The sequence below is a fragment of the Alexandromys fortis genome, unplaced genomic scaffold (genome assembly GCF_014885135.2).
Source record: "Alexandromys fortis isolate MF-2015 unplaced genomic scaffold, M_Fortis_MF-2015_v1.1 scaffold_122, whole genome shotgun sequence".
NCBI classification, from domain to species: domain Eukaryota; kingdom Metazoa; phylum Chordata; class Mammalia; order Rodentia; family Cricetidae; genus Alexandromys; species Alexandromys fortis.
Genome location: NW_026068004.1, coordinates 5,147,326 through 5,168,827, shown reverse-complemented (window position 1 = coordinate 5,168,827; position 21,502 = coordinate 5,147,326). Strand labels below are relative to the sequence as shown.

The 21,502-nt window shown below is 50.5% G+C and overlaps 1 protein-coding gene across 5 annotated transcripts in view; it reads right to left on the bottom strand.

The window, feature by feature from the left end:
- St3gal3 (ST3 beta-galactoside alpha-2,3-sialyltransferase 3) overlaps positions 1-21,502 on the bottom strand; it is a 212,641-nt gene that overhangs the window by 2,293 nt on the left and 188,846 nt on the right. For 4 of the 5 annotated variants that reach the window (XM_050161335.1, XM_050161338.1, XM_050161337.1 and 1 more), the window contains 2 exons: positions 6,345-6,491; positions 6,044-6,190 (listed from right to left, as the gene is read on the bottom strand). In XM_050161335.1, the coding sequence (XP_050017292.1) occupies positions 6,044-6,190; positions 6,345-6,491 (294 nt within the window). The other variant, XM_050161339.1, reaches the window with a different exon arrangement.

The following is a 21,502-nucleotide window of genomic DNA, read 5'->3' as shown; positions in this document are numbered from 1 at the left end:
TCTACCAGGTTGGCACCCAATGGCTAATGTCACTTCCCTATCATACTTGACACCCCCCCCCCCCCCCCCCCGTCTTAACAAATAAAACAAACAAAAGTGTTATATACTTAAAACTGTATCCTTGGTAAGTGAGATGATACCACCTCCCAGGGCTTATGGGATTGGATTCCCTCTGATTCTCAGAAATCTTCCCCAAAAGCTTCGATGACTAAGCCTCTCAAAGACGGAAAGGGGCCTGACTGAACAAATGAAGGGATGAGTGTTATTAGCCTCATGGCGTGGCCCCAGCTGGCCTCTGCCGCTTGTCAGCACTGGGTCACTCTGAGTCTGCGCTCACACCATTATTAATGGATACTAAGAAGTAGGGGCTGTGTGGCCCTTAGTCTGATGCCGACAACACTCTCCAACCTTCCAGATCTCTGAACTAAAACTCAGAGTCATCGACCAGGGTCCCTGTCGCCCTCTGCTGTGAACCACAAACCTGGCTGCCCTGAAGCCTCCACATCCCCAAGTGGTGATGGCTTCCTCCCTCACAATCAAAGCCCAGTGCCTGAGGTGAGCCGTCTTCCTCCTCTTTCCACCATCTGTTCCCTTAAACTCCCGGAGAAACAGAGGCCTGGGCTTTCATCACTCCACCCTGCTAGAGCCTCTGCAAGCTGCTCTCCTTGTCTCGGAGCGCTGGGCAACTTGTGTCCATTCTTTGAAGATTCAGTCATCTTTCCAGAAGTTTCTATGGGCAGGGATGGTTAGACACATAGTAGGCACTCCATGCCATGATATTTATTCAATGCAACTAGATTGAATTTCTTTCTAATCTTTTGTGTGCGTGTGTGTATGCATGCATGCATGAGCAAGCATACACACACACACACACACACACACACACGTGCTTGTAGAGGGGAGAGGATGATGTTGCTGTCCTGGTCTACCACTCTCTACCTTCTCTCTGAGGACAGGGTCTCTCATGGATCCTGGAGCTAAGACAGTGCTCAGAAAACCCCAGTGACCTTCTGGAATTTATGCAACCATGCCTCACTACTTCTTTTTTAGAATTAAAGATTTTATTTTTATTTTTTTTGTTTTTTGGTTTTTCAAGTCAGGGTTTCTCTGTGTAGCCCTGGCTGTCCTGGAACTCGTTTTGTAGACCAAGCTGGCTTCAAACTCAGAGATCCTCCCATCTCTGCCTCCAAACTGCCTAAAGGTGTGTGCCACCACCACCAATCATAAATAAATACAATTTTAATATTTAGTTTAGACAAAGATAACAATTTTCTCCCGAGTGCTGGGATTAAGGGCATGTGCCACCACCATCTGCCCATCCCTGCCCCCCAGTTGAGGAGCCAACCCAGTGCCACTGAGTTAAATCCCCAACCTGCTTGATTTTAGGCTGTCCTTCAACTCTGTAGACCAGGCTGACCTCAAACTCACAGAGATCTTCTTGCCTCTGTCTGGGATTAAAGGCGTGTGCCACCACACCTGGCTTTATTTTAAATGATTTGTTTATTCTTATTCTGTTGTGGTGGTTTGAAAAAAAGAAAAGCTCTCATAGGGAGGGACACTATTAGGCTTTATTGGAGTAGGTGTGGTCTTGTTGGAGGAAGTGTGTCACCATGGGGGTGGGATTTGAGGTCTCTTATGTTCAAGCTAAGCACAATATGGCACTAAATTCACTTCCTGTTGCCTTCGGATCAAGATGAAGAACTCTCAGCTCCTTCTCCATCACCATGTCTGCCTATATGCCGCCTTGTCCCACCATGATGATAATAGACTCAACTCTGAACTGTAAATCAGCCCCAGTTAAATGGTTTCCTTTATAAGAGCTGTAGTGTGGTGGTCATGGTGTCTCTTCGCAGCAGAAGCCCTAACTCAGACATGTGCATTTGTACTTTGTTTGCATCTATGTCAGCATGAGGCTGCTGGATGCCCTGGAACTGGAGTTGCAGACAGTTGTTAACCACCATGTGGGTGCTGGGAATTGAACCCAGGTCCTCCGGAAGAGCTGCCAGTGCTCTTAACCTCTGAGCCATCTCTCCAGCTCCCAGAATTAAAGATTTTATTTTCATTATTACTTTATACAAATAGCACAATCACAAATACAAAGATTTGTAACTTGTTAGAGCCCACGGGTTTTCGGAATACAAAACAGAAATTCCAAACAAATTTACTTTGACTAATCTTAAGAATTTCTCCCTTGGCTTAGAAACTGAAAATTCTGAAATGAAGCATGGACCGCTCCTTGGCTGCCTATCCTGATCTTACCAACTTTCACAGTTGACGGGTGTTACAAGCTGATGACACGTAATCTGTGCTACAAATCACAGGGAAACATCAAATACAAGGGCCTGTCTCACAAGAGGAACTCCGTCAAAAAGGCTTTTATCCTTGTGGGACTTATGGCTAAGGAGACTCGACATCGGACTGGGGCAGAACATTTCTAGAGAATGAGAAGAATTTGTTTATAAGCTATGGGGAAAACACTCGCTGCTCTCTGACTTTCACCATGCCCCCTCATCTCTAGTAAAAAGATGGAGATGAGGACAGAGGAATGCAGAGAATTCTTGGGGGGCATCGTTTGCAATTTGCAGACAATCACGTGACGAGACCAAGGAGATGAGGCAGAGCGTCCTTGTAGGGAATAACAGGAACCTGCTAGAAGAAGTTGAACTATCTTTCCATGGGTGGTTAGACTTTGCGTGACTCTTTTACCTTGGGAAAGAATCAAACTGCACAGAAGGGTGAGTCTTGAGCTCTTTATAGTTTTGCCCCAGGAAAATGATGGAACACTGTACCAGGGTCTAGAGACAATGAGGAAAGATGATACTAGGAAGACCTCTAGAAACTGAAGAGCAAGTATGTCAGCTGTGAAGACAACACTGTCCCTGGAAGATTCCAGATGAGGCGAGGGTGGAATGAGATGGGGGTCGGGGGGGGGCTCTCATTCCCATTTAGGCTACACTTACAGCTTGCAGACTCTGCCCGATGTAACTGTGTGGAACCCCAGTCTACTGAAAGAACTTTCAGAGGAGAACGGAAGAGGCAGCTGGGGCTGCGAAAGGCACTTGCTGCTCAAGCCTGACAATCTTGGGAGTCATGCACAGGTCCATGCCTGATTTCTGACACTCTGACTTCTTGGGATTTGAACTCAGATCCTCATGCTTATACAGCAGGGGCTCTTATCCTCTGAGCCATTTCCCCAGACAGAATTTAGCAAAGCAGAAGCAAAACAACAGGGGCTGGTGAGATGGCTCAGTGGTTAAGAACACTGACTGCTCCTCCAGAGGACCAGGGTTCAATTCCCAGCACCCACATGGCAGCTCGCAGCTGTCTGTAGCTCCAGTTCAAGAGAATCTGACATCGTTATACCAAATGTGCATGAAATAAAGTTAAATAAAGTTTAAAAAAAAAAAAAGCAAAACAACAAAAAAACAGGCTCAGAAGAATGGCAGAATGAGGATTCAAGCAAAATAGACATTCATAAAACTGTGTTCACCCCATACCTTCCCCTCCCTCCCCTCTAGAAGAAATTTCGAGAGCACCCACTAGGAGTCACTGAGAGTTAACACATCAGTAGAGAATTCGATAGTCCACAATACTAAGAAATTATTAACTTTTTGAGGTGTGATATCAAAATAGTTCTTATCTTTTAGAGTTACTGACTTTATGACCATGATGCTGTATCTAAACGCTGTTTCCCAGGAATCACCAGGGGTGGGGAGCAAGAGAGGAAGTACAGAGGAATCGGGGAGTTCTGTACTCTTCACCGGCTTATGCTTATGAAAATGCTGGACCACTGGCTCTCCTAATGAAAAGGTAGGCATGGGGCTGGAGCGATGGCTCGGTGGTTAAGGACACATACTGCTCCTCCAGAGGACATGAGTTCAATTCCCAGCAATGGCTGTCAGTGGTTCCCAACCACTTGTAACTTCAGCTCTAGGAGATCAGACACCCTCTTCTGGCCTTGCTGGAAACTTGCACTCATGTGTGCATCCTCCCTCTCTCTCTCTCTCTCTCTCTCTCTCTCTCTCTCTCTCTCTCTCTCTCTCTCTCACACACACACACACATACATATACACACACTCTCACACTCACACACATACATAAACGTAATTGCAACTAAATCTTGGGGGGGGGAGAAAGAGACGGCACAAAAGTTTGTTCTAGATGTAGCTCTTAGATCAAGCAGTGCCCACTTAGGTGCAGGTAAGTTAGGAGCCTCCTATGGGCTGAAGAGGACACGATCAGACTTCTGTCCATTGTTGCAGTCCACATTTTCAGCAGGGTCTCCCCTGATAGTTCTGTTTCTTTTAAAGAAGATTTTAAAAAAAAGATTTATGCTTTTTAGGCTGGGCATGGTGGCACACGCTAATCCCAGCACTTGGGAGGCAGAGGCAGGCCAATCTCTGAGTTCAAGGTCAGCCTGGTCTAGAGAATGAGTTCCAGAACAGCTGGGGCTACATAGAGAAACCGTATCTCAAAAAAATAAAAAGATTTATTTTTAAAATGTATGTGTGTGTGTGTGTCTGTGTGTGTGTGCCCATACACATGCTACTTCTGTATGCATGTACATGCTATGTGTGTTCTGGGAATAAAGCTGTTGATCTGTTTCTCTCCAGCCATGCAGCTGCTTCTTTGTTTCTTCTACTGCGACAGGGTCTCACTGCAGCCCTGGCTGGCCTAGAACTCATGCTGTAGCCCTGGCTGGCCTAGAACTCAGAGACCCGCCTGCCCGTTTCCTTGTAGAGATTAAAGGCTTGTATGTGTCACCTCGTCACCACGCCTAGCCTGATGCTGACTATCAAGAGTTAGACCAATGCAGGGGAACGAGAAAAAGAGAGAGAACGGTGAGTGAAGAAGAAACACTGGAAATCACGGGACCCTAAGCAGGAAGAAGCGGTCAATATAAAAAAGGTTCTGAGCGCTCAGGAAAACTGACCCATTTGTCTCACGAACCCTGATGGCCTGAGTTTGATTCCCCAAACCCACGATGGGAGGAGAGAACGGACTCTAAAAAGTCGTCTTCTGACTTCCACACATGCGTCATGGTACAACACACCCCTCCAACAATAATAAATACAAGAAAAAATGTGACGTCTTTCCATTCGATGTAGCTTTCTGAGATACCTTACTGGTAACCCTGAGGGAAGTGAAGTCAGGTGACGGAGTATAAGGCTGAATGGGAGTGAAGAGCCCAAAGGGGTGCTCCAGAAGGGGGTGCTCCAAAGTCCCCTGTGTGCCTTCAGATTTCTCCCTGGAGGAGGGAGGGTGGCCAGGAGCTTTCAAAGTATAAGGCTCAGGAGCCCTGTGGTGAGGACTGGGGAGGCACAGGTAAGAAAGCTGCGGAGCAGCAAAGGGGGCTGCAGTGTGGACTTCCATGGGTGAGCAATTTTCCCAGCCACCCCATCCTTCTGATTGTCAGGCTTCAGACATGGCTCAGTGAGAGGCTACAGCAGAAGCTGATGTATGACAAGGGTTCATTGCCCCCCACCCTGCAGTACCTCGTTGAGGGGTACAGAGGCCTGGAGATCTAGAGCTACCTGTACAGAGGCTGTCGGGGCGCACATGGGTGAGTTCTGTGGTTGATGCAGCAAAGCAGTGGAGGGGATGTGGGAGTCTTCCTGGGAGCAAGAGGCATTGTTTACCTGAGGGTTGTGTGAAGGGCAAGGGATCTTCCCAGGGAAGGCAGGGTCTGTGGAAGAGCATGAGCCTGGCAGGCGACAACAGGAGAGTATGATGGCCAGGTGTATGGAGGAGGGGTAAGGAACAGGGCCAGGGTGGAGGGCCCACGGAGAGCGTGTCAAGGAAGAAAGCTGAAGAAAGGGCTCTGGGCTTAGGGAAGACTAGGGAAGAAGAGGCACACGTGGCCAGCGGCCTGCATGCCAGCTAGACCACAGTGGCTGCTTAGCTGAGGGTTGTCCTTCCGGGAACACCGGGCAACGGCAGTTGCTGGTTCCCCTTTACCATCTATTTGTACAGATGCTGGAATCCATCCTTGGTGAGGGGCTCCCCCCCCAAAAAAAAAACTGCCCCCTTGCTCAGCTCTCACCTCTTTGATGGCTGCCATGCGCACAGTCTCGTAGTAGTGCAGGGGTGCATTGGGTGTGTTCATGTCGTAGCCGAAGCCCGCGACTGCCACTTCATCACAGCCATGCAATGCCATGGTCACGGCCACACTGCCAAGGGTTGGGATGTTCTGGCAGAGGAGAGAGGAGAGGAAGCATGGAGAGGTCTGTGGAGGGCGGATGGGGCTGAGCGCTCCAGAGCTCAGCAGCCCCATTCCCCACGGGCTTCCCTCCCGCGGCTCCCCTGCCTAGTCTTCCTCCGCCCGCCCTCCCCAGGAGTCTCACCCCCCTGCCCATGAGGCCGTTGTTGAAGGGCAGTCCAATGAGAGTGAAGGCCGCCTCCTGGATGAAGTACGGGTTGAGGATGCGAATCTCAGGGGGCTCCTTGGGCACTCGAGTGGCCACCGACTTCCAGAAGCCATCGGATGCACTCTGTAGGCACAGACACGGTGTAAGAGGACAGGAGCTGGGCACCTGGGGATGGGTCCAGATGAATGGGGAGGACCCACACGTATGCAGAGAAATGAGCAATGAGGAGAGGGGCCATGAGTGGAAGGGTGTAAACCAGCGCACACAGGAAGGCTCTGGTATGTGAGGGCTCATGGGATGTGTGCCAGGCATAGGTGTGTGAGTAATGGCCACGAGAGCTTGGAGGCGGAGGACAAAGTGTGGAGTGCTGTTAGGAGTCCTGCTCTGTCCCGAGTGCAGGGGCAGGGTGTCCCTGGGACACAAGGAAGGCCCGCAGGCCTGGTTGTCCCACCTCCCCACTAGGGGCTGGAGCCCACCAGAAGCCTGCCCTCATTCGCCTATCTGCTCTGCTGGAGCTCGGCTCCTTTTCCTTCTTCTGTCTTTCCTGGTTCTCAGTCAACTGTGCTAAAGTGGACCTGGAAAATAAAGACATTTCATGAGCTGTCACAGGACAGCGGACCGACACTCAGAGCTCAGTCCTGTCCGACCAGAACTGGGTGCTCAGGGTTGTGTTTGGAATAGTTCATTCTCTCTCACAGAGCTTGGTCCCAAATGTGGAGGCATCGCCTCTGAAAGATATCCCAATGTCTGACCCTGGGCCACAGGGCCTCTCCTCTTTAGCCTCTCCCTTCTTGCCACCCAGCCTCACAAAGACCTCAGATGCCCTAGACTTTCCTGGTCTAGACCCCAAGTCGGTCACCTCAGCCACTCTTTCACAAGCTCCCCGTCTCTACCCTTACAATAAGGGCTCTGTAGTGCCTGGACCAAGCAGTCAAGCAGTAAAGCAGCCTCCTCGGAATGGTTACTATGGTTACCATGGGCCTCCAAAGTAGCAAGTTTGTTACTTGCTGAGGAGGCACAAAAAAAAATCAACTAAACTTAGAGTAGAAGAATTGAGCACACCAAGAGGAAACCATCACTGGGTACAAGAAAAAGAGGCCCAGGGCCAGCGAGATGGCTTTGTGGGTAACGGTGCTTGCTTCCCAGCTGGCTACTTGAGTTTGATTCCAGAACCCACATGGTGGAAGGAGAGAACCAATTTGTCCTTTGACCTCCACACATGTGCCCACACAAATACACACGTGTGTGCGCGCACACACACACACACACACTAAACAAGTGTGTTAAAAACAAAACAAAATAAACAAAACAGACAGGAGAGATCCCCATGTGCAAGTATCTTTACCTGCTGATTCATCTCACTGGCCCTAAAAAGATTTTCGACTCCCCAGCACTGGGGATCAAATCCAGAGCCTCAAGCATGCTAGCAAATGCTCTACGACCAAGCCGCACCCCGGCCCGACTCCACAAACATTCTTAGGCATGTTCTTCAGAAAACACATAGAGAGTACACAAACAGAGTTTGAAATAAACAAATCTTAAAACAACACAAGCAAATTTAAGAGGGAGACGAAAATGTGGAGAAACATTTGTCACAAATAATAAAGAGGTCCTTGTTTTAAAATCTCATGAGAAGGACCAGGCACGGTGACAATATTATTGTAATTCAGCAGTTGTGAGGCTGAGGCAGAAGGATGGCCTAGGCTTCAAGGGTAGTCAGCCTACAGCAAGACCCTGTCGCAACAACACCCTTGCTCCAACAGACAAACAAAACCCCAAAATTATGAAAAATAAATCAGCGAGATCTCAGAAATGGGCAAAGGACGTAAGAGAAGGTTAAGTGTCAGCCCAGGGCCGTCCTCATGCTAGGCAAGCACGCGGCCAATTACCACACCCCCAGGCTGCAAGCCTGTTTATTACACTCGTACTTACGAATGTGAAAAGCCAGAAACATCCCAAAAGTTTACAAAAGTGGTTCAGCCAAGTGATATCCGATACAGGCCCAGAAAAGAAATGGCAGACATTGGGATTACATCTTCTGAGAATCTGGCCGCAGAAATAGCATTTATTTGACATCTATGTTGTCCACATCTTTTCCTCCCCCTTGCCCCTTTCCTCTACTGTCCATCCATCTTTCAAACCAGAAACTTGGGAGTACCCTTCAGATTCTCCTTCATCCCTCACCCATCCTTTTCTGGCCTCCTACTTCTTACATCTTATCCCAAAGACCCATGTCTCTCTCCCAAAGCTACTACTGCCACCTCGGGTCCCCAATTTGTTATTGCCCATAACAACTGGCCCATGCTATGCCTGCTAAACACTCGAGAGCCCCACAGAGTGAACAGAACATATGTGCCACATGAAAATGATTGCTGAATTCCAGTTGCTTATTTAACACACGTAGAATTGAGTACCCAGAACGGCTGCCCCTGCTTCCCAAGCTATGCTACCCTGCCAGAATGATATTCCCAAATCCAAACCAGCTTATATCACATGTGGCTGCCTCAGTTTACCCCCCAAGCCCTCGGAACCACTGCGAGCTAATTCCCCCATGCTCCCGTTGCTGCTTGTCTCGAACACCCACACTCACCCACACGATGCATCCGCCCTACACCTGACTCTTGCTCATCTTCTGATCTCCTGCACCCCAAGGAAGAAGTACCGACTAGCCTGTGAGTGATGATAAAACACCGAGTTAAGAGCCTGGCTCCTGGGATTCAGCTTCAGAGCTGCTCAATGGAGACTCTGAGCAAGGGACAGATTCCTAATGGACAAACCAGGGACGCTCAACATTTACGATGTGGGCCACTGTGAGAATTATACAGGGCCGGACTCCTCTCTGATTCATTTCTGTAGCCCAGGACCCAGCCCAGCTGGGCATGGTTACTAAAGGAGATACGACACCTTTCCAAAGCTCGTCCATTGGCCTCAGGAGCAGAGCAGCCCCAAGTAGCCAGTACCTCCTCAGTCCTGCCACTGTTCCAGCCACATTCTCCTTATCGTCCACTTAAGGCAACTTTTCTTTCTCTGTTTTCTGTCCTTTCATAGGTCAGATCAACTTGTGGGTCTCAACTGATTAGATTAATCAAGCAGGCACCAGTTCTTGTGGCTTCCGCATCCTGCCCCAGGTCTGTGGCTGTGTATGTAAAGGAGGTAAAGGTGTGGATAGCAGGATGACGTAGGACCAGCATGGAAGACAACAGGCTGAGCCCCTCCTGGATGGGCCGGGCTGTAACGAATGGATGCCCAGGAGTGGCAGATGTGCTGGTCACATGCTGCAGACAGACCTGTCTCTTCTCCCAACAACCCGTCCCCAGGCTTCTGCCTGTGACCGTTCTCATATACCTCGAGAAAGAAAACACAGGTTCCCCACCCCCAGGAGCTGCAGGGGTGTGAGGAATGAGCACAGCAGTGCGGGGGGAGGTAAAGGCTCCATCACTTGTTTCTCCTTTCATTTACTTCACAGACACAAGCGAAACATGTTCTAAGTCACACAACATTTGAGGCTGTGCCTAGATTGAACGTAGTGCCTTGGTCCCAAGACCAGGTGCCTTTCTGCCAGGCCATTATAGCTTACCACTGCTGTTCACATCTGGAGTCTGCAGCACAGGGGAGGGGCACCTCCCTTGCCTTCCAAGAGCTCTGACGTGAGTCAGGGGTCACTCAGTGCCCCATGACCCACTCTACACAGGGAATATATGTATATTTATATCATCATTCGCAGTCTTTCCATGTTTTAAAGGTCTCACCAGAGAGAATTAGCTTATTGCAAATCCTTCTAAGAATCAGAAAAGAAGTGCCAGTTGGAAGGGCGGGCCAGCCTCGCTTCTCTGGGCTAAGCTTCTGAAAGGAGAGGGACTAACCTGACGAGGACAAGTGCCCCATCTCCAGTACGAAGTGAGTAGCCTCTTACACACACACACACACACACACACATGTGCTGATGTGCACAAATTAGTAGTCTCTTACACAATACACATGTGATCTGCACAAATACTATAGTAGTCTCTTACACACACAATGCACACACGCACACATGCTGATGTACACAAATGAGTAGTCTCTTACACACACAATACACACACGCACATATGCTGATGTGCACAAATATGTGAGTAACTCTTCCTGACTTCCTACTTCTGCACAGAAGAGGGTAAGCTGAGGCAGGGTCTGTGTCCTTGGCACAGGTGATCAGTTTCTGTCCCAGCCCCGTATGTGTGCAAGCTCTGATGTCTGTATTGCCTTGGAGCAGACAGAAGAGGCGAAGGATAGTTTTGGGACCCTGGGGGAGAATCCAATGCTTAGGTCCCAAGTCCCAGGAAGCCCCACATTAGAGGACAAGGTAGTGGCACAGGCAATGCTTCAGCATTTCTTCTGCTTCTTCTCAGTCACTGTCCTGTTGGAAAGCTTCCTTGAGAATTCAGGGAAAAGCAGAATATTAAGAACAAGGTGTGAAGCCAGGAAGTGGTGGTGCATGCACGCCTTTAACTCCAGCACCCAGGAAGCAGAGGCAGATGGAACCCTGTGAGTTCAAGGACAGCCTGGCCTATAGAGTCAGTTCCAGAACAACCAGGCCTACAAAGAGAAAAACAAAACGAACAAGTGTGATGTGAGCTTTTGTTTCCCCAGCTATAAAAGTATGTATTGCGGCTGGAGAGATGGCTCAGTGGTTAAGAATGCCAACTGCTCTAGAGGACCCAGGTTCAGTTCCCAGCACACACATGGCATTTCACAACTGTTTGTAGCTCCAGTTTCAGAGATCTGACACCCTCTTCTGGCCTTTCTGGGTTCCAGGCATAGATGTGGTACACAGACATGCATGCAGGCAAAACACTCACATACATATACATCTCAGCCAATCTCCTAACATCAAGCACGCAATCAAGCAAACACTCTTCTCAGACATGTACACGGGACAGGCTTTCCAGGGTAGAAACTGAGGCTTATCTCCCAGTCCCACATCTCTGTGACCTGGGGCACATCAAGTCATCTGTTTAAGCCTCAGGTTCCTCTTGCATAAAACAGGGATGACAAGACCGACTTCCCAGAAAGCTGAAGGGATTAAAGGAGATGCTGCTTTGGTAGCATCTGGCAGTGTCTGGTATACAGAAAGAACTCAATAAATCTTTTCTATTATGACTGGGTGTTGTAGAAGCCAAGAGATTGAAACCGAGGGTGTGGCTGGAGGTGTCAGCCGCCACAGAAAGGCCAGCACGCATGCACACCCGCACAGGTCCACACCTGCACCCGCTCAGACACGGGACTGTGGAGCCAGCTTTGGCAGCGGGTGCCGGAGGCCTGCCTGATGCTGGGGGCACTATCAAGCCCACCACTGGCACGAAGGCTGCTTCCGTCTCACTTCTCCCACCCACGGGACACAACCCAGAGGCCAGTCAGTGCCACCACACCTCTCCTTGAGGACAGCTGCATTCCCTGTCACTCCCTCCTCCAGGAATGTCCCTGCCTCAGTCAAGTCTGGGCTGGCTCCTGTGTGGGGAGCTGCCAGGCTCCTGTTGATGCAACCTGCTCTGCTCTTCTCAGAACGGCCAGAAGACCTGGGGAAGAAAATAAGGAAGTGTTCCCCCAGCCAGGGTCTGCTACTGAGATATTTTTAGTCCCTGGGGAGGATTTCTTTGGGGGAGTCTGAGGACGGTGACGTTTGACTGTCGACAGCCACTGTGACAGGGCAGATGTGCCCACAGCTACTGCTTCACGCTAGGTCACCAGCTTTCCTGGGGTCTTTGTATCAGCCGCCATCTCACAGTGCCTCAGTTCCCTGCACGGGTCTGGTCCTGACCTTCTCAGGTTTAAAATCCTCAGTGGCTCCCACCACCCTCTGAGACAGCTGTATCAATAGTTCAAACTGTGGCTCTAAGGTTCGACCCAAATGCTCAGCTGCTCGCTCTGTGTCCTGAGGCAGCTCGCTAACCTTTTGAAGTCTCATTATCCCCAACTACAGGGTAAGTATACCCGTTCAGGCCTTATGGTGGTTTGTTGTTTTGACAATTAGAAGCCACACATACAAAATGTTTGGCTTAAAGCCAGCTCCTGTTAGCTTCTGCTATTGTAAGTCTTTAAGACACTAAGTCCAGAGACTAGAGAGATGGCTGGAGGTTAAGAGCACTTCTTCCTTTGCCAGAGGGGAACAGCTCGGTGGTAAAGCACTTGCCACTTATGATTAAGGCCCTGGGCATGCTCTCCAGCACTGCGACAGTAATCGAGAAAGTAAGTTACGAGTCTATCAGGCTGTTAAATAAAACAAAGTCTACATTTCCTTTAAAAAATACCAAGGAGCCGGGCGGTGGTGGCACACACCTTTAATCCCAGCACCCAGAAGGCAGAGGCAGGTGGATCTCTCTGAGTGTGAGGCCAGCCTGGTCTACAGATCGAGTTCCAGGACAGCCAGAGCCACACAGAGAGAAACGCTGTCTTGAAAAAACAGAACAAAAAACAAATGAAAGAAGAAAGTGTCATGGAGGGCAGAGCTGGAAACTGGAAACCAGACCTTGAGATCTATGCTGACCAGGATACTCTAGGGAAAGCTGGCCGAAGTCCTCCTCCTGCCCAGCCCTCTCCCGCATGCTAAGGCCCACTTCTGTTTGTGGTCTCCTCACTCTGTATATCCAAACTCTGCTTGCAGACCCTGCAAACAGCCTTCCAGGGGTTGAAGGGTAGGCTCAGAGCAACATTCTACCCTCAAGGATGGAAGAGGCCTTGGCAGAAGATATGGAGGGCTCTAGGACACGACAATGGGATAGATGAGCCTGAGGTGGGCACTTTGCTCTTGGTCTTCCATATTTTTTTTTACTCCATCTCATTGGGTGTGGCCAGAATATGAAGACATCTACTTCCTTATCTATTCCAAGAGCAGCAACTTTCTGACACCATACAATTGAATGGAATGTTGCTGTTGTTGTTTGAGACAGGGTTTCTCTAGATAGCCCCGGCTGACCTGGAACTAACTCTATAGACCAGGCTGGCTTTGACTCACAGAGATCCTCCTGCCTCTACCTCCCATGTGCTGGGACTAAAGATACACGCCACCACTGCCTGGCTGAATGGGATGGTTTTTAATTTGCTAAGTAACACACACCTTGCCAATGTCATTCTCTGTGCCCACAACTTTGCCCATCTGGCCAGCCCCTACATGAGACTGGAGACTGAAAAAGAGACGGTTAGAACCTGGAACTTCTATTAAGTACCCAAGGGGCAGAGAGATGAGGCAGTTGGACCCTTCTGACCAGGGTAGCATCTGTTGCCAGGCCTGGTTGCTTTCCCTGACTCAGCTTCTCTTGGCGCTGAGGCTGGGCACTCTCTCCAGTGGGCTCAATTGGACGTCTGAGGAGGCAATGGGTTTTGCAGATGGGCACCACGTGTCAAGGACTGCCACGTTCACTGCCCCACTGAGCCTCCACAGCTGGGAGAGGTGGCTGCGGCAGAGGAAGAGGGCAGCTCAGCTCCTAACACCGAACCTAGTTCTCTGTCCACCAGCCTTCCTCACAGGCAATGAACAGGAGGGCGCCCGTGATGGCGGGTCCAGAAGTCCGCACCCACTGTAGGCTGGCTATGCTGCTGCTGCTGTGTGCTCCGTTCGGCAGCGACAACCATAATTTGTGTAACTAATCCCTTGGGTCATATTCGGGTTTGGCTACTATAAATACCACTCTGATAAAAATCTTGTATGCAGGTTTTTCTTTCCTCTTGGCACTATGTACCACTTCCTTTCCCAAACCCAAGCCCTCACTGGCATGACCTAGAGCACCTGTCTGCCCACTCCTGCCAGTGTACTGTGTTGTAATTTCAATATATTTTCTGAAAATGTGATAGGTGACAAACGGCACTCTGCTGCCTGCACGCGCACGTCTCCAACCAACAGCAAGAGAGGCCACACGCATCTCCGCTGTAGCCTTCCTCCTCCCTCCCTCCCTCTGCCATCCATGGACCCTTCCCCTCTCTTAGCTGCTGGGCTCTGATGGCTTCCTTGACAGCCCTCAGAATAATAAACCTTTGCTCATCATATTTTCTAAACCCTTTCACAATGTTTGATACAATATTTTTGTTTGGTTTAAATTGATATTGCCAAGTTTCTTCTAGCACCTCTGCGCCTTAAAAGTTTGTCCCTTCCTGCCAAACATGGGGGCTCAAACTTGTAATCCAATCACTTGACGGGTAGATGCAGGGAATTTTTTTTTCAACAGTTTGGTGTCCTATTTTTTTTTTTTCAAAATTTCCAGCTAAATATGGCATTTCACACCTGCAGTCTCAGATTCTGGGAGGCTCAGCTGGGCAGACTGTTGCCAGTTCAAGTCCAGCCCGGGGCCACAGAGTTTGGGGTGAGCCTGGGTAGCACAGTGAGACCCGGTATATATCCTTTATTTTATTTTATTTTTAAATATTTTACTTTTTGGTCGGCTTGGGGTTTATTTCCACGTGAAGAGAGGGTCAAAGAAACTATGTGAAGGCTGTATTTGGGAAAAGCCAAGAACAGGAGAAGAGTCAGCGTGGGGGCAGCCATGGAGCACCGACAACCCAGGCAGGGAGCCAGAGGCTGTTCGGTTCTCATGTCCTTTATCAAGGGATCTTCTTGGAACCAGAGAAGAAAAATCAAACATAGTAAAGAGGATCCTCAGGAGAAGCAAGAGATCAAGAGGATACAAGGGTTCAGAACAAGAACAATCATCTCCTGGGGCAGGGATAGCAAGAGGAGAGATCCAGACCGAGAGCCCTGTGTTCTGGTTAAAATCGCGACTCCTCGGAAGCTACCAGCCTCAGCTTCCATGTTTGTTCCTTTAAGTACATCAGCTGTGCTCTAACACTGCTCAGGGGCCTGGGCTCGCAATAGACAAGACCGTTCCTGCTTCCAGGGGCTGGAGAGAGGAATTCTAACAGCGCTGGGTGACGCAGGCTGAACGCAGTCGTGTGAAACAGGACACACATTTTGGTATTGCCAGGATGGAAACGTATGTGCTGGGGATGAGAAACTGGCAAAGACACGGAGGCTCTGGGGAGTCAGGGTTTGAATTGGATCCTGTAGGCCTGTGGCTCTTAAGCTTGAGTTTACACCTGGGGGACTCATTCAAACAGACCACTGCCCACCTCCATGTTTCTCATTCAGAAGGTCTAAGGTGGGCCCGACCCCAAACGGCCAGATTCCGGGTGATACTGACGATGCTGGTATGAGCTATACAAGGGCAGCTTGTGGATCTGGACAATGAATGACGGGATACATGGGCAAAGAGCAGAAAGAATCAAGGCTTCCAGGGGCTTTGGTCGCTGGCTTGTGAAAACCAGGGACTGTCCTTAGACGACTGCACTGCCTGCTGGTGAGCGGTCCCTTTACAGGGAGGGAGAGATGGAGTCTCTGCATTTAGAATCGGAAAATCAGTCTAACGGAGGGGTGGGTCTGGATGGCAGGCTGGAGGGGCAGTGAAGCCAGAAGGGTTGGCTCTTTCAGCTGCCTGAGACAGAAGGTAAGACAATGGGTAGTTATATTTATCTATATATTCATGTAGCGTGCATGCGTGCGTGCATGCGTGGAACTCAGAAACGGAACCCAGCCATGAGACACTGGCAAAGTAGCATCACAGGCCATGCCTTCACCACAGTTTGTATTAGGGGAGCAGAGGACTCCTTGTGGGAGGCAGTTTTCTCTCCTCATACCACGTGGTTTCGGGGAGCAACCTCAGGTCGGCAGGTTTGAGGGCAGCTGCCCTTACTTGTTGATTTTGAAGGGGAGAAAGACCTGGACAAACAGACAGATGTGAGAAGAGGCTTGGAAAAGAGGTGAGAAGGAGACAGGACAGAAGACCACCTCAGGAGATGAGGGGAGGGTCTCCTGGCTCAGGAGAAAACGGACCCTGGTCAAGATGGCTAGGGATGGTGGGAAAAGAGAACAGAGGCAGGTGTGAATTTTATTGTGATCTTTGAGGGAGAATGTTATAGGCCCAAGTGTTTGAATACCCGGTTCCCAGCTGGTGGAGTTGTTTGGGTAGGCTTAGGAGGCATGGCCTTGCTGGAGGAGGCTCACTGGGGGTAAGCTTTAAGGTTTTAAAAGCCTCAAAACATCCCTAGTATACTCTCTGCTTCCTGCTTGTGGTTAGAGGGACAAGTTCTCAGCTGTTCCTGATGCCATGGCTGCTATCTACTGTCATGATTTCCTGCCACTGTGGAACCGGAAGCCCCAATAAGCCTTTCCTTCTACAAATTGCCACAGTTATGGTGTTTCAACACAGAAGCAGGAAAGACACGTGTGGACTGGAGGCTGGGAAGTTCACTGATGGTGGCCTTTATTTACCCTGCATGCTGGATGGGAGATTTCTCCTCGCGACATACAGGTCCAGAAGAACTGAAGGTGGCGAGACAGAGCATTGGAAAGATTGACAACTAAGGACAGGATGCTCGCAGAGTGACGTCACGAGTTACAACCGTGGTTGCAGTTTCTCTCTCTACGGTGCCATTCGGTCCCTGGCACTGGACGGGCTGGAGGCAGAGGAAGGGTGTAGCAGAGGTGGCAAGTAAGCAGGATGAGGATAGCAACCCAGGCTGGGCCTGGCTTTGGTGACTGATCTGACTCTGGATGAACGGACCAATGAGTAAACAAAAAAAGCTATAGTGAAAGTCACAGTGACACAGCTTTGACTCACAATTTGGTGCTACCACTAACAGCACCTGCCTCAGCCAGATACCCAACAGCTGGTTTGTAAGGTGGGCATCACTGGGGGCCTGTTACGTGCAAGAACTCAGTAAACAGGGGTCTGCTAGGCGATGGCGGGACGGGCTGACAGGGAGGATTCTAAGCAGGAAGGTGTGTATGGTCAGGCCCGTCATGGGGATTCCTGAGGCAATCAGAGGTGGGGGTTACAGCCAATTCTATCTACTACTTAACTAGTTGTGTTACCTCAACCAAGTACTTCATTGTTTCGGTGCCTTGGTTTTCTGGTCTCTACTTTGAGGATGGTAACAGTACCTGTCTGACAGGGTTATAAGGAGAACTGAATCTAAGGGATTCAAGGAAGCGGGGACTGAGGAGCTTTGATGATGATGATGATGATGGTGGTGATGATGATGATGGTGGTGGTGGTGGTGGTGGTGATGATGATGATGGTGGTGATGATGATGATGGTGGTGATGATGATGATGGTGGTGATGATGATGATGGTGGTGATGATGATGATGGTGGTGGTGTTGATGAGAAAAAGGAGAGAAGAGGCAACAGGACGCAGAGGGCAATGATGAAGAGCAGAAGCCAGCGGTGAGCAGCCTGGCGCCTGAGCTGAAACCTGCAGCAGAGCAAGCAATGCAAACCAGCATGGGGGGGGGAGGGGGAGGAGGAACAATGCCTGCGGCAACAGCATGGATGCTGCTGCTGGTCTTGCAAAGAAAACACCGTTGCCACAGGCTCTGGACAGAGGTCTGGGACCTCTTGTTCTCCAGCTGGGCCGTGTGAAAGCCCTGCCCTGTATCCCCCAGAGGTAAAGTGCTACCTCATCTAGCTTCCCTCCCCTCCCCCGAGCAAAGTTCTCTCAGGTCGGAACAGAGTAGAGGCTCAAGTATAGACAACATCCAATCCCCAACCTGGGCCCTGTCCAGCAAGGCCGCGTGTTTGGGACCTGACAGCCCGGCCTGCCCTGCAGAGCTCCCAGATGATTCTGTTGTCGGCTCTGCTGTTGTTCTACAGCGGATTCCCCTCCTCTGGACCTGGCCTCCGACTCCTCTTTTCCCATCACTACCTAGGCCAGGCCCCACAGCCTAGGCAGAAAAAGGCTTCACTTCCTAGGGGAAGGGGGCTCCTCTGACAGCACCCACCAGTGAAAAGAGCCACGAAGGAAGCAGGAGTCAGTCTCAGCACTCTGGAGGATGAGGCGAGGACACTGCCAACAGTTTGAGCCCCGCCAGGGCTAGCATGAACCTCGCCTCATGAAAACAAACACTAGGAACTGCCTGCGGCTGAGGCCTCACCGCACCTTCTGTGCTAGTTTCGTCTCTATTTCACCTTAATTTTTAAAAACATCAGCTGAGCACGGTGATTCACGTCTACAATCCCAACACTTGGGAGGGAGAGGCCGATGGGGGCTGTCCTGAATTCAAGGCAATCATGGGCTTGGAGTTCTAGGCCAGCCTATCTAAAACAAACAAACAAACAACAAACAAACAAACGGAGGCCACCTCCTGAGCACAACTGTGAGACCTGGGTTGGACTCTGAAATTCTACCCTCCCTCCTTCCTTGGGGAAAGAATGTATCATTGTATGGTCAAGCCTGTGGTAACAGTCCAAGAGCTACCTCAGGCCTTATTCTTTCCCTTCCCTCTGCATATTGGGACCACAGTCACACTGGCCAGGTCCACACAGGGGGCTTCTCAGTAGACCTCAGTTTCCCAGTGTCATTGGGAAGGTGTCAGGTAAGGAAGGGAAGGTCCCACAAGGGCTCTGTAGCCCTGGACCACTGGCATCCTGAGGCACCGCTGGGAAGGCTGGCAGAAGCACAGGTGGTGGCCTGAGGGAGCGAATGAAGTGTTCTGTCCTTCACACACCCTATCTTCTCTGGTCTTCATCTAAGGCCTGAATAACGACAGGCGATGGCATCTGGGACACTGGGCCTCATGTGCCGCCACATCAAAGGCTATGTGCACTTTCCTCACAGCCTTAGACTGCGTAAGCGGAGAATGGCCTCCTGGGGTCTCCACGCGAAGCTTCCTTTTGCTTGGCAAACCTGACTTGCTCCTAGCTCTTCCTTCCCCTTCCAGTCAGGCGGTGTCTCTCAGGAGGCCTTCTCTTGGCCTGCCCGCCTGCCTCAGCTGCTGTAGAAGGCACCTCCGGCCCTGCACAATAATTCTAGTTTGGGGACTGTGCCTCCCATTGGACTTCTGGTGTAGAACAGAACTGACTTTGTCTTTGAAGTCCTAGGGGCTGGCTCAGGGCTTGCACCTCACTAATACCTGGCAAACAGCTTAGGACACAGGGAGGCTGCAGGCTGCCTGTGAGAAGAGCCTTTACTGATCCATGTCTCCATTACAGACTTATCCCTGACTGCTTCTCCCTCTCCCGGGCTCCACTCTGCCTCTTAGCCTTCCTCCCCTACTCAGTACCCAGCAGCGCTCTGCCGGACATATACAGTCTGCTGGGACATTAGACATTCTCGCTGGCTCCATCAAGGCTCCTGGGACCAGGGAGGAAAAGGTCTTTTGATGACCAGTTTGGAGCTATCTGTGCCACTGTCCAATGTGTTAGAGAACCAAATGGTTACACGCGGGGAAGGGCAGAGCCATCAACCATCTTCCTTTCCCACATCTTCCCTGTCTCCAGTGTTCATCCGGACGCCTGGGTACCGGAAAGGTATGTACCATAAGCACCATAGCAGCAGGCAGCCAATGGTCTGAGTCTCCTACCTGCTCTAGTCCTGCCCAGCCAGCCCTGGCCCTGGCACAGAGTTATCTCCTGCCAGAATTCTGCAGGTGAAACTCTAGACAGGAAAAGAGCTTGCCAGCAGCCAGAGGCTGAGCAGTTAGAGACATCACTGCATGAGTAGGCCAAGCCTGTGGCTGAGCCCCAGAGGGAGGACAGAGAAAGGCAACCTGGTTTATATCTACCCTACCTGGGTCTTAGGGGCCAGGGAAGTGATGTGTAGCTTAGAGATGTCCTGGGGGACAATCCTCAGGCTTGCGGGAGGGGCACTCAAGAACGGGCCTCTGGAGGTTCACCTTGTGTGGAGGTTTGAATGAGAATGTCCCCTCACCCATAAGCTCACAGATTTGAATGATGGTAAGGGAGCCTACACTATTTGAAAGGATAGAGCCAGTAGCCCTCTTTTCCTGCTGTCTGCCAATCTGGATGTAGAACTCTCAGTTACTTCTCCAGCACCATGTCTGCCTGCATGCCACCATGCTGCCCACATGATGATAACAGACTAAACCTCTCAAACTGTAAACCAGCCCCAATTAAATGCTTTCTTGTATAAGAGTTGCTGTGGCCACAGTGTCCCTTCTCAGCAAACAGAACACTGACTATGACACTTGGGATGCTGAGAAAGGCATGGATATTGCCGTTGTTACTAATGGAGCTATCCCTGACTGTGGTACACAGAAAGCCCACGGGACTTCAGGAGACTTCTTGGCATTTTCCCTCTCCCCATCACACTCAGAAGGTGTCCTCCCTGACACGGGCTGGCCATGCGTGCCCAGGACAGGGCTGAGTGAGGGCCTGATCACACATCACACACACCTGATGACATGGCCCCACACACTGTATCAGGATCGTGGTGACCTTCTGGCTGCCAAGGCCAGGCCACCAGACCAAGGAGTGAGCTCCTCAGTCTTCCTGGGAGCCGCTCCCTCACTTCAGCTGACTCTCCTTCCTGCCTTGGGGAGACAGGAAGAGCTTTGACTCCACCGTCCTTGGTGCTCTTGGAAGCAGAGATGACTATATGCTGCTGGCTGCTACGCCCCTCTGGTCTGCTGCTGTCTGCAAGGAATCTGGACTGCCCCACTTTTCCACACTGCCCCCTAGGAAGCAGGAACTGGTTTGAGCTAATCCCAGTTCATGTGTAATGATCTGACACCATGGGGGGAAAACCCCTATGGGATCAGGGCTCTAGCCTGTGGCTCTCCTGCCCTGAGAAAATCATGCAAGCTTTGCCAGGTGTCTATGGGCCAGGAGCATATGGGCCGATGAGCAGAGACCATAGATGAGGAAGGTTCACAACGGTATTCCCATTTCTGCCTCTGAAGTGCTTGCCTCTTTCCTTGAGGCAAACAGGAAAGTTGTAAAGATTCTGAAAAGAGAGGGATCCTCTCCCAGCCCTGTTCCTCCCTAGTTGGTAGACAGGAAGCTTGCTTGAAGTCAAAGCAATCACCTGCTTCTCTGCCCTTTCCTTCCGTTTGGAGATCCGGGCTGCACCCAGTATAGCCAGCTGCCTCACTCAGCCTGGCTCTGAGACGGGCTCCCTTCCCCACAGCCCCACCTACCTGAGCTTCTGGACCTCACTTCTGTCTTCTCTCTTGCTTGCTACCTACTTGACACTGCCTGCACTTGGCCTTGCTTGGGAGGGGCTGTGGAGTCAAACCAAATTGCACTGAGACCCTCATGGGCAGGCTAAGCTGTTCTTACCCCTAACTTCTAAAATGAAAGGAGCAGCTCC